This window comes from Barbus barbus (genome assembly GCF_936440315.1).
Source record: "Barbus barbus genome assembly, chromosome: 19".
Taxonomy (NCBI): Eukaryota; Metazoa; Chordata; class Actinopteri; order Cypriniformes; family Cyprinidae; genus Barbus; species Barbus barbus.
This window is the reverse complement of record NC_136747.1, coordinates 13,229,361-13,243,077: the sequence shown is the minus strand read 5'-3', so window position 1 is coordinate 13,243,077 and position 13,717 is coordinate 13,229,361. Positions and strand designations below refer to the sequence as shown.

Genomic DNA, 13,717 nt, shown 5'->3' with positions numbered 1-13,717 from the left:
TTTCTCATTCTTATAGCACTTTGTGGCGGGTTTATTCAGGGGAACAGCGGCACTATTCTATCCCCTGGGTTTCCTGACTTCTACCCCCATAACCTCAACTGTACGTGGATGATTGAGACTTCACATGGTAAAGGTGAGGCTGCTTTTTGAAGCTGGTTCTTTCTTTTAACAGGAATAGACAGTGTGTTTAAATGAAACATAAAAGAATAATGTTTCCATGGACACGCATTGTAAGCAGTATAAGATGGAAAAAGTATGGATTTAATAACTGGCTGACTTTCTTTTGGCAGCTGTAACCTCTTCCAAATGGTTTTTGTAATTGTAGATCAGTCCTGAACAACAGTCAAGAGGAATTTGCACCATTTCAATTTACAAAAATGGTTCAGTTCAATTATGTTCCTCTATGGCATGAATCACTCTGTCATGAAATCATACCAAATGCGGTTGAGGTCAGGACTACATTTAAATCATGATGGCCCACCATACTTAAATTACAAAGTCTTCTTTTCACTCTATAGTTTGACCTGTTCACAGTGGAACATCTACATGCTCTCGTGGACTTGACAAATGCAGCAATGTTTCTTCTTCCACTGTTCTTGTTTAGCGTTTCATGCATCATAATCACCTTGACAGAAACGTTAGCATGTTCCAGATATTTCTGTAAGTCTTTAGCTGACACTCTAGGATTCTTCTTGCAAGACGCCCACTCCTAGGAATAGAAGCCGAGCTTGTCTTGCCATCGACTGATAAACATCAAGGCTTTCAGAGATGCTTTTCAAACCCTTTCTAGCTTTATGCAAGTCAACAATCCTTAATCTTTGGCGTTCGGAGACCTCTTTTGTTGGAGATGTAGTTCACATGAGGCAGTGCTTCTTTTGAATAGAAAAGTCCAAAATTGAGCAATTCTTTTTTTATAGTACAGAGCAGCTTTGACAAACGTCTTCAATCTCACCTCATTGATTGAACACAGCTGATGCCAACTTTTGGAGAAATCATTAGCCTAGGGATTCACATACTTTTTCCACTTTGCACTGTGAGTGTTTACATGGTGTCTCATTGTTTGTGCCTTTTATCTGTTGATAAGGACCAGAAATCTGGGTAAATATAACAGTTTGGTATGTGTTTTCCTGCAGTTTTATGTGATTGAAGCTTATGTGAACTCTTAAACAGTTGATCTATATCCAGTGTTTTTCTCCACCTCTCAATCTCCGCAGGTGTCCAGTTTACCTTTCACACTTTTCACTTGGAGAGTCCACACGACCACCTTTTAGTCACAGAAAATGGTAGTTTCTCTCAACCCCTGTGGAGATTGACCGGGTCTACTCTGCCGCCCCCTCTCAGCGCTGGACTTTTTGGCAACTACACCGCTCAGATCCGTTTCCTCTCTGACTTCTCTGTGTCCTATGAGGGTTTTAACATCACTTTCTCAGGTAAAGACCTTTGCGCAGCAGCTTAAACTACATGACATTTATAACAGAAGAAGCTACAAAATATCAATCCTTCTTCTGTTCCCCTCAGAATACGATCTGGAGCCTTGCGAAGATCCCGGCGTCCCCCCCTTCAGCACTCGTAAGGGGCTGCAGTTCAGGGTGGGGGATGCACTAATCTTTTCCTGTTTTCCGGGGGTACCGTCTCGAGGGGCCTGCGAGGGTGGTGTGTCTAGGGGGGCGTCGGCGGGTTTGGAGTTCCCCTCTGCCAAGGTGTGTTGGTAGGTGGTCACATGCTTTTCATTTTGCTTTGTTCACAAATTATACAACATATTTCCCCTCATGTGCTCAGACATGCACACACACACACACACACACACACACATACATGCTGAAACTTCAGCAGATATCAGTAAAAGCAGATATAAGTAAAAGACTAAAGACTAAAGCAGCACCATGTTTAGGAGTTCTGCTCAAAAGCAGACAGGAAGAAAAAGGTTGTGACTCACCATCTGAAAATAAAAGCACAGCACCAGCCCTAAATTTAGTCTAATGCTTAATCAGCATTAATGTAATGGTAGATATCGGCATATAAGTATCTTGGAGACCAGACTTATTCAATTTAATTCATGCTGGAATGGCTTAGATGCTAAATTCAGAATGCAATTTGTTAACTTTATGATTTTGACATTTCAGTTGAAGCAAGTAATTAGGTGTTCTGTATTTCTGCAGCAATATCTGGCTTATCCTTGCTTCATATTTGTTTACTGCTCTTGTGAAACTAGGTCAGCTCATATGTAAACATATGTTCATGATTATTTGTCAACACCCTTGTATTTAAACTTATTTAAATAAATAACATATGGTTTACTTCACTTAAGATCTGAAATATCTGTCTATCTGTCTTATTTCTTCCAAAAACATCATCCAGAAAACACCCAATATTTTACTTAATGTTATTTAAGAAAAAATGTTGTTACAAGGGATGCATGACAAATCGGTTACTGGGTGATATTGGAGATTTTTTATTTATATATCATGGTATTCAATAATGCTTGCTCATTAACCCTTTTTACATTTAGATTGCCTTTGCTCTAACTTAAACTTAATCTTTAAATACACTAAGTTAATAAAACTGTTAATTGTAATATTTAGAAAATCTCAAAATCTATATATGTGATGCCTAAATTCACTTGTAGCATTTAAAACGTAAAATTTATGTATCAGTTATAATCCGTAATATCACAATAATTATCAATTTACAGGTATAAGTAGGTATAGATTCAAATTTAATTTGTGTGGTTCAATATCTGGCCAAAATTATGGCAGAGAAATTGACTTGCACTCTGGGCTGCCACTAACAACTATTTTTATTTCGATTAATCTATTGACTAATTTATCGATTAGTCGATTAATCTAAACGATTAATTTCCCACACAAAAAAAATCAACAATTTTACTTAAGAATATTTTATTAAACCAAATGAAATCCAAATTTCTATGAAATCCTTTTTTTAAAGCAAAAGTAAAGTGCAACATACAGTGCAAGAAGCAAGTGTCCATCTCATAGTCCAAATCACTGAAATCAAAGTTCAGTATTATAGTGTGAGAATGACAACATATCCATGTGTTCTAGTCTAATAATACTAAAATTATAATCAAAAAAACACTTTTTAAAGGAGTATTTACAAGATATATTATTTAGCAGAATATATTTAGGTGAAAAATGTAAATGTGCAATATTTCTGAAAAAAAAATAATAATAAAAAAAAAAATATATATATATATATATATATATATATATATATATTTATATATATAATTGATTTTATTTTTTTAGAAAATCAATTAATTGGACATGCTTTTAATTATTAAAATTTAATAGGGCCATTCAAATGGAATCAAGAAAATAATGGAAAACAGAATTTGGTAAAGATAAAACTGTAAAACTCAATTAATTAGACAGGCTTTTTGATTAATACAATTTAATTTAACCATTAAAACAGAGTATATAAAAATGAAAATGGAAAAAAAAATAATTTGGAAATAAAACGGATTTCATAGGGCCCAATAATTATAATAATTATTTGATTTTTTTGTGGTAATAAAAATAGAAGTGAACAATAGCTTTTAAAATGGCTTAAAGTACATATATAATAGCAATGATGCAATTATAATTAGTTCAAAATTATGATAACTAGTTCTTAATTATGATTTTTAAATGGGTTTAATATATCATGCAGCCTTGGAAAATAGTCTAATAATGTGTTTTATGCATTGTCGTCTGTGAAATGCGCCACTTCCGGTATTTTGCCGGTTAGTCGATGCGAGCAAAATGGAGTCGACGATTTTTAAAAATCGACTAGTCGACTGAAATCGACGAATCGCGACAGCCCTAACTCATTCACAAACACACACCACCCCCCGACTGCCAGCATGAGTGTATAAGTGTGGTTGTGTTTATACTGATATCATGGGTTGTATGTCAGAGGTCATTTGACTTCTTACCTCCCTTGCTGCAGCTGAATGCGGATCGTCTGTAACCGGGAAACAAGGAGTTTTACTCTCTCCCAACTACCCTGGTTACTACGGTAACAACCATGAGTGCATCTACTCCATCCAAACCCAAACCGGTAAAGGGATCCAGCTCAGAGCGCGGGATTTTCGCCTGGAGGAGGACGACTTGCTTAAGGTCTTTGTGACTTATTGTGTATTCGTGTTTGTGTAATGTTGGTTTGTAAATTATATATGACTGTTTTGTGTGGGTTTCAGGTGTATGATGGTAGCAGCAGCAGTGCCAGACTGCTGGGCACCTTCACAGGCACAGAGATGATGGATGTCACTCTAAACAGCACGTCCAGCACCATGTGGCTGGAGTTCATTAGCAACAGTGATAATACCAGTAAAGGTTTCGAGCTGCACTTCACCAGTGAGTAGCACACTAACACCTTGCAGCCATTACAGAGCAGCACGTGTGTGTGTGTGTGTGTGTGTATACGTAAATAGATGGATGGATACCTACCTACCAAGCACAGGAGAAGTTTTGAAGGACACACTCTTTTTTTCCCTGTCTTATTCCAGGTTTTGAGTTGGTGAAGTGTGAGGACCCAGGTGTGCCTCAGTTCGGTTTTAAACGGGAGGACAAAGGTCACTTCGCAGGCAGCATGGTGTCGTATAGCTGTGATCCTGGCTACACTTTAAAGGGCCCGGAGGTTTTGACATGCCTCAGAGGGGAGAGGAGAGCATGGGACAGCCCACTCCCATTGTGTGTTGGTAAGACGCTACTGAATACTCAGCCTCATTAATTTCTCAGGGAAAGACTTGCACAACATTAAGGACTTTTTTATTATTTTTTTATTAAAAGATAAATATAGCAAAGCTAGAATGTGACAATGAGTTATATTTTTACATTAATGAAAACTTACAATGTACATTTTTATTTAATTTATTTTTTCATTTAATTTCATTTTATTTCTTTTTTGTTTTGTTTTGATGGTGTAAGCATTATGGCTCACTATAAACACATGCGATGTCTGTTTCATTCATACTGGAAGCCGGAGGGTGCCCTTATGCAGGAAGTCCAAATCTGCCTCACAGAAGTAATATAACTTATGGCATTCCAGGAAATCCTAATTACTGTATTTTATCACAAACTTTAAATTTGCCACATGGTCTTGTATGATACACTCTGAGAATGTGCTTCATGTATATAATCCCCCAAGTCAGAGAGAGTTCTAATAATTGGAGTGCTTAAGATTTTTTCTTTATGTGTGCGTATCTTCTATCATCCACCCTTATACACAGCCTGGGTTCTCCTCAATGTGAGTTTATCACAGACCCACTATTCAAAATGTTCTGCAGTGCTGTTGAATTTTGAATTATGGTGTTTCCCCATCTGAGCCTATGTAGACCTTTAGGCAAAATTGAAATGCCCATATAGAGAGGAGAAATGGAACTGTAAAGGCATGAGCAAATATTTTTCATCCGCCACAACAGAAAACTAACTAGTACTGTAGAAAACAGAGGGTGGACAGTGAGAAATGAGAAGTTGGTGAGAATAAGAGAAAGGAGGGAGGGGAAGAGGGAGCAAGAGAGAATGAGAGAGCAAGAAATGTAGTTTTATGACTTACGAAGCAGGACATCTCAGGAGTTGAAGAAGATGGGTTTGTTTTATTGTGATTTATGGCTCTGCTGTCCACTATGGGAACATTCGTCAGAACGAAATTCATATGAGATGATAAAAAAAGCACAAAAAAGAGTGAGAAAGACAGATGAAAAAAAACAACTTGCAATATATAAATCTCAACGATAGATAGATCGATTGATAGATTGATAGATAGAAAGAAAGAAAGAAAGAAAACAAACAAAAATAGTGATTAGAAAGTGATTCATTGCAGTGAGATTCTCACACCACTTATTTTTTAATTTTCTCATACTTTCTCTTTTGCATTCAACAACTATTTTTTTCCTCAGTGCACTATCAAAAGAAAAGATCAAAAGTTTGTCTCCATGTCTATGATTATACCTTTCAGTATGTGTGACAATGGCTTGAAAGCCTGAAGTGTGCATTTCAACACGTTGCACTTGCATGCTGTGACATGTATATCTCACATGACTACAAATGCTGGCCACCATGTAATTTGTGTCAATGCTTGTCCGAGACTCAAGGAGAGATGTGTGAAAGTGTCTGGAACAAATGTGTGAAGTGCCCCTCCACCGGCTTTATTGAAGTAAAGTTGTACTTCATAGCAATACTTCTGTACTGTTTTTGGGATCAGTACTTGATCTGTTCTTAATATTTACTATGGAAGGGAAAAAAACATACTTTTTTATTTTTTACTGTATAATTCTTCAAAGTTTCAAAGCATCCAGTCAGTCCTTTCATAAGAGATAAAAAAGACCAATCAAAATCCATTTTAATGTAAAATGTAATTGACCTCAACTATAGTCATTTGTCATTGTGAAGAGATGTTTCATCAGCCACTTTAAGACCTTGAGTCTTTGGCCTAAAGCAGTATGTTTCATTATAGCCATCGCTGAACAGAGATGGGCAAGACCGAAATGCCAATGTCTACAATGAACTATATACAAAACAAAAAAACGAAATAAAATAATGCATACGATATCAGACAATGAATAAATAAAATATATAAAAAATCAAGAAACAGGTTGTGGGATATTCAGATTTCAAATTAACATCTTTTGTGTGGTTGAGCCAAATTATTAAAACAGATTACTCATTTGTTTTCATGGACAGTTTAACATTTTGTTAGTAAAACGATGTATATTGTAGATATATAGGCTTAGTCTATCAGGCATCTCCTCAAAATCAAATCAGATCAAATGAAGGCAGATCGAATGATTAATAAGAGGGATTTACACTGTATTCTTTATACAAACTCATTCAGTTCCAGTCCATGTCTAGAGGGGGTTTATATGTGTATATACAGCATGAGTTTAAGGGCACATGCATTTGACCTCTGGGATGATGATGACGATGGCAGGGGTTGGATATAACACTCTCATGACTTCCTGATCCGTGAAACTGGAACTGTCACACGCTCTGACCCCAACCTCCTGACAAACAAGTGATTTGTACCCCCGCTGCCCGCCACCACCAGCACCACCAATGCCCCAGTGTAAGATGGATAGTCATGTCTGGGGCAGGACATATTACCAACACTATCAGTGATATTAGCCAAAGGAAATATGCCCTCCCCAGGGAAGGCTTAATCCTGGAGGTGATATACGGCCATATTATTCTGCTCATCACTCATAAAGCTCTGCTCAGTGCTGAATGTATTCTTTTAAAGTGGAAAGTTATACGCACCCCTGCCACCTGATGATGCATCACTGCACAGCACACAGTGTACCATCCTTGCTTCAAGGATTTAGATACCAATGCAGAATCCCTTACGGAAGTGGACCTGTCACAGGCTTTTATTTTTTTTCGTAGGTTTTTAAACACCTAGTGTTTTCGTTATTGGCATTCATTCATATATGTAGTCCTCATTAAAAATGTTATTTCAAAATCTAATTCAAACCAAATAGGCCTTAATTAATGTGTTAAAAAAAATAAAATAATAAAAAATAAATCTCTGACTTTTGGACCCAACTGTGTGTGTTTGTTTGTTTGTTTCTTTTTTTTTTTTAAGATGTACTGTTTGTGCTGCAGAGTTGTGAGCTGTCATTGAAGGATTGCACCTTTGTTTATCTCTTTCTTCACCCAGCCGAGTGTGGAGGAACGATTAAAGATGAGCCCGTGGGCCGGATTCTGTCTCCTGGTTACCCAGCGCCTTATGAGCACAACTTGCACTGTGTCTGGACCATTGAGGCGGCACTTGGAAGCACCATCGGGTGGGTATCTACTCTTCCATTACCCCCCTCCTCACCATCTGTCTCTTCATCTCTCTGTTTTGCTTTTGATATCTTCATCTAACCTTTAAATGTAACTTCCATCCAACATCTTCGACACTGCTGTCGATCTTAAGCTCTTGAAATGTCCTTAATTGAGTCATCTCTTGAAAGAAGTACCATTATGGTACTCCTTATATATAGTACCATAGTGGGGGTGTAACATGTTACCTATACACACGTTTATGTAGCTAAATGGAGACATTGCGTAGACTTCTGCTGTTTTTATATAAAGCTAGTTAATACTATAACCCTAACTCATACCCGAACTTTCTGCGTATTTAAAATAATTAAAAAAAAACTTTATTTATTAACTTTATATTTTAACTTATACTTCTGGCTATACAGTTGTCCCCAAAATATGATTAAATAGGTACATACATACTGTGCACCGTATATAATATTCAGTATATTTACTATGTATATATATATATATATATATATATATATATATATATATATATATATATATATATATATATATATATACAGTATATAGTAATATAATAATAATATTAAAACAGTTGAACAAATTTGATCATTTTAAATGGCATGATGATAAAGTGGCATTTAACGTAATCATAGTCATAATTAAATGCTATTGATTAGTCCATTACCTCGGAAGAGTAGCTGCTATTTTGTTTTGTTCGGATGTTCAAATTTAGATATTTCTGCATAATAGCTGGTATTAATTCAACTTAAGATGACACAATGCCTTTATTAATATTCTATCAAGACATTTAAATTTATGCTTATTTGTATATCACTTTTCACAATACAATCCTTGCAAAGCAGCTTCACAGAAAATGTGGTTTTGTACACGGGTGCAGGGTTGTCGTTATCTGAGGTCCTCAGAAGGGTTGGCATTTCTTGTTTACTTTCCAAATTGGAAAACAATGGAAGCCATTTCCGCCACTGAAGAAAAATATTATTAGAAAATATAATCTTAATTGACTTTTGCTAACAAAAGTCAGTTTACATCTCGCATTTGTGACTTTAACCCCACCCCCCACCCCAGAATTACTAGTTACAAATTCAAAATTAAGATATATATATATATATATATTTCACAATTCTGAGAAAATAAGTCAGTCGCAGGCTATAAACTCACAATTTCAAGAACAAAAGTCAGAATTGCGAGAAAACTGTTATTTTTAAGCAGCTATTTTTTTAGTTTTAGTTCATTGGCAGAAACAAGCCTCTACAGAAAAAACACCCATTTGATCAAATACCTCAGTATTTTTTACCCTTTGTCCCACCACTCTTGCCATACTCCGTCTAATTGGTTTGATGGTGTATTTGTCAGCTCTCGCCTTAGCCGCAAGCGTGGATTGGCTGGCAGGCCGAGCTCTATCTCCATGCATGCCAGTATTGTTCATCGTGCTGTCACAGTCAGCAGGACTCAGAGAAGCTAGGAGGACATTAGCACTTTGGCAGTCCTACAGGCTGACCTCTTCCCTTCCCCAGCAAATCGCTCCCTTTCGCACTAATGAATGAACATGCCCCCTTGTTAATTGCCACTCGTTTCGCCAGCGTAATTTTGCATGAAATCTCGCAGCCGAGCTCTGCCTAATTTGTCCGGGGCTTTAATTGTGCTGTTTATCAAATACTTTCCCCGCCCTTGATCTAGACACGTTAAGAGCTCCCAGACACTGCTTTCTTGCTGTGTTAAAAGTGGTTTGAAATTGACATTTTATTTGGTGTTGCCGTGTTGAAGGCTCTGTAAAGTGCCTTGAAGATGTGAAGAGCTCAATCAAATTTCCCTTTTATCCTGTGTTCTTTGTGTCCTTAAATAGTTGGAAATGAGCAGTGAGGTGAGTGTAATTATATCATAAGGGTTACTGAGCATCTAACGCTGGTACACCCCTCCAGATACTCATGCCAGACGAGCTGGCCACATGTAATAATTGAGGTCACCTGTCCTTTTTTTGTAGAACCGTGTAATTTAGTACAGCCTGATACTCAGATGTTGCCTGCTTAAAGCTTGTACTTAGTCAGTGTCATGTAATCATTGATGCAATCATGGCCATAAAAGGCCATGTGATTACAGTGTACTTAAGCACATTGTGAAGCGTAGTGCCTGAATCCCCTCTTAACCCACAAAGCAATGCAACAAGTGGCCTCTCATGAGTTCGTATATATGAAATATTCATTCACATATATATTTAATATGGTTTAAAAGTTTGGGTCAGTAAGATTATTATTATTATTATTATTAATGTATTTATTAATTTAATTTAATATTAAATTTAATTAAATTTAATTTAATTTAATTTAATTTAATTTAATTTAATTTAATTTAATTTAATTTAATTTAATTTAATTTAATTTAATTTGTATTTATTTATTTATTTATTTATTTATTTTTAAATGCTCACCAAGGCTGCATTTATCTGAACATAATAATTTTACTAGTAATTTTACATAACTAGTAATTTTATTAAATATTATTACGATTTAAAATAAAGTTTTTCTATTGTAATATATTTTAAATAAAATATAAAATAAAATAAAATAGATGCATAACATTCCATGCACAGGCAGCCTTTTCTAGTACAACATGAAGATATTAGAAGTATTTACCACTGAAATCTGTAAACACTAAAGGTAAACATAGCTGAGCTTGAGTGTTTATGTGTGTGATATATTAAATAAAATATTATTAGTTGGAAATCATGTTTCAATACTGCGGCCCGCAAGCAGCAGAAAACTCTACACCTTCCTCTCATCTTCTGATAAAACGGAGTACTCATATATTTTATTTTAAAAGCCTGTTGGCAAAAGTAAACAGCTGTTACGGTGTGTATCTGCGTGTGATGTGCTTTTAACTAACAGTATAGCAGCGATTAACTCTTCACTGACGCTTTGTTTATGTTTGGCGTCTCCATGCGCGTGCGGCTCACGTGGTGATTTACATGTGAACACGAGGGGGCGGGATCGTATTAAAAATAATGAGTTAGACTGGACAGACTGAACATCGTGTCGGATCTTTCATACGGATTACTTTATCACAGAGTGTTTGTTTTCGATATGACTTACTTGATTTGAAAGTAGACACTTCAAGCTTTCTATAGAGATAACTCTCATGTTTCTGTGTTGAGTATTTGCTGAGTTACACTTCATTTTAGTGACGCGTTACTATAAGCAGATCGCGGAGATGGAGAAGACAAAGAGCGCACCCTGTTGGTTTTCTTTTTTTTCCCCAACACCACAAAGTTTTGTTGTAATCGTGAGTGTACACACAAAAAATAGACACTTAACAGTTTTGATTGATGTATAACACTTATTTGTGTGACCAAAATCAACAGAGTATTTTTAGTGTCTTTGCACTGATCTTAAAAAAACCGAGCTGGTATCGCCGGCGATACAGCCGGCCCCGGAGGGTTAAGCATCTTTAGTACATGTGCCTTTATATGACTACATATTAGTACTGCAGGTCATACAGTATAATAAGGTGGTATGTGTCTGTGTTTACCCTCTTCCTGTACTGTATGTGTATTTATTAGATCTCCTTCCACAGGCACACGATAATTAATAGCTTATGTCTCTTCCAGTCTCAGTCCTAGTTCCCCACTGTAAGGTATGCACATACATTTCTTTGATCTCATCTCGAGCAATCAATTATTCAAGATCATTTGCAATGCATTAGGATTGGGATGATGTCTTGCAATAATACTAGGTCTCTGTTAGTGCAGCATTCAGAATATGTTGTCTAAAAAGATGAGCTACCATTAAGCACCATCTGCAACACACTTTGAAGTGTGTTATATTTTTCAGCTTGATAGATTTTTTATTACATTTTTTTTTTAATTGAGTAGACCACAATATAAGCAATACAGTATATATGTCTATATAAAGGGTGATACATTTGTACTGTCACAGGGTGTATACTGTGATACCGCCCTGCCCCAGCTGTCAACTGCCCCGGTGGACTTCCTTATCCAGAGGGGCTGATGACAGTGTCTGAGTGTGGGGACATAAAAGGATGTGTAAGGGTGGACTGGGATGTTTGTATGATGTGACAGGATGCTGAGGGGTTTTATGAGGCAGGGGGTGGAGGTGATATTTCATCATTCTTTCATCAGAGACGCTTCTACACATCTGAGATTCCTTTGTTTGGCGAAGGTGATAATTACTTTCAGCAGCCACTTCACACACACATACACGCACACTCACACACCGAGACAGATATACTGCCTAGCCCCAAATGTTCTCATCCACGTGGGATTAGACATCGGTTAAGCCTGCTGTTCCAGAGCTGGTTTGGATCATTCGAGTTGCAGCTCAAAGGATCGCACTGTCACGCTCAAGGCTCATCTGCAGTCACGAAAGAAATCTGAAGAATTAACGGAAGCTGGGGTCCCACTTCCCTCCTTCCCAATTCTGCTGTTTTATCCACCTCTTTTTCTCTTCCTCCAAAGCCTTCAAGTCATTAACCCTGTTATCTTCTCACTTCTGTCCCATCTTGTCAAAGTTTACAAACTTTTGTTCTATTCCTTTTCTATCTCGTCTTGTTCTATTCCTTTTTCCCCACACTCTTCTCTATTTGTTCTCTTGAAATCTGTTCTTGTAATTGGCTGGTCTACTTTTTATTTTATTTTATTTAAAAATTTGATTGATGAATTAAAATAGCTTGTGTTGCAGGTTTTTTCCCCCATTTTTCTCAGTTTTATTTATTATTATTATTATTATTATTAAGTTGTAATTGTAGGACTTTAAGGCTGGTAAAGTTGATATAGTAGCTGTCATAGTTTAAAATATACAATAATTGTTGAGCAGATTTAAGGTAGGTTGTGATACATTATGAAAAAGGAATTTGTAGCATCTTTCCTTCCCTTCGCTTCCCTTCCTGGCCCTGTGCCACTAGTTGCCTTTTTTTTTTACTTGCACTTTTAGAGTAAATATTTGTGTTAGAACCACTATTGTTAAGATGATTGACAATTAGCATAGGGAAGTCGTGGCCTAATGGTTAAAAATGGAATTGTAGGTGGGGGGAGGGACTGTCCAGCGCTCTCTCCACCCTCAATACCACGACTGAGGTTCCCTTGAGCAAGGCACCGAACCCCCAACTGCTCCCCGGGCGCCGCAGCATGGCTGCCCACTGCTCCGGGTGTGTGTTCACGGTGTGTGTGTGTGTGTGTGTGTGTGTGTGTGTGTGTGCGCGTGCATGTGCATTTGTTCACTACTCACTGCTGTGTGTGTGCACTTGGATGGGTTAAACGCAGAGCACCAATTTCGAGTATGGGTCACCATACTTGACAATACGTCACGACTTTACTTTTACTATACAGATTGGTGGTATGGTTCTGTTCTGGGCAAGAACTCCCTGCGCATCCATGCAGCCTAGCATGGATGAGAGGAAGGAGAGCAGCGATAACCCCCCAGGGTAAACAGAACAGAAGTCCAGTAATTTTATGTACACATTTAAAAATAATCAGATTCAAAGGAGTATCAGAAGGCTGTATCCTGACTGACAGAGGAGGAGTTGGGGATGGAGGAGGGTAATTAGCTATTGAGCAATGTGAAAACTGCTGAAATTACTGAGGGACCTTATATATATGGATGCTGAGATAGGTGTCGTATTCCTATAGGTAGATGGAGAGTCAACTGATGCGAGCTTGACTAATATTACCTGCCTCTCACTGTAACAATACTGTAAAATACGAAAATGGATATCACAGTGGTAAAATCGTTGGCTTTGCAGTGGGGTGTGTTGCTTTTAATCCATGTAATAGATGTCTGGCTAACAATAGTCTTGGGAGCTGAGAGGTACAAAAACTCTTCAAAATAAAAGATGTCTTGGTGTGCGGGATGCTTAACATCATATTTAAGGACAGGGTTGCAGTAACACTATATGATTCACAACTTCGAACACAA

The 13,717-nt window shown here is 37.1% G+C and overlaps 1 protein-coding gene across 1 annotated transcript in view; it reads left to right on the top strand.

Annotated features, from left to right (window-relative positions):
- The window catches only part of LOC306885119 (CUB and sushi domain-containing protein 2-like), a gene marked incomplete at its 3' end in the record, with an annotated part of 288,472 nt that overhangs the window by 189,479 nt on the left and 85,276 nt on the right, over positions 1-13,717 (top strand). Inside the window, 8 exon segments of the mRNA XM_079441463.1 lie at positions 17-133; positions 1,215-1,430; positions 1,519-1,622; positions 1,624-1,708; positions 3,949-4,118; positions 4,199-4,355; positions 4,508-4,699; positions 7,657-7,783. Of these exon segments, the coding sequence (XP_079297589.1) occupies positions 17-133; positions 1,215-1,430; positions 1,519-1,622; positions 1,624-1,708; positions 3,949-4,118; positions 4,199-4,355; positions 4,508-4,699; positions 7,657-7,783 (1,168 nt within the window).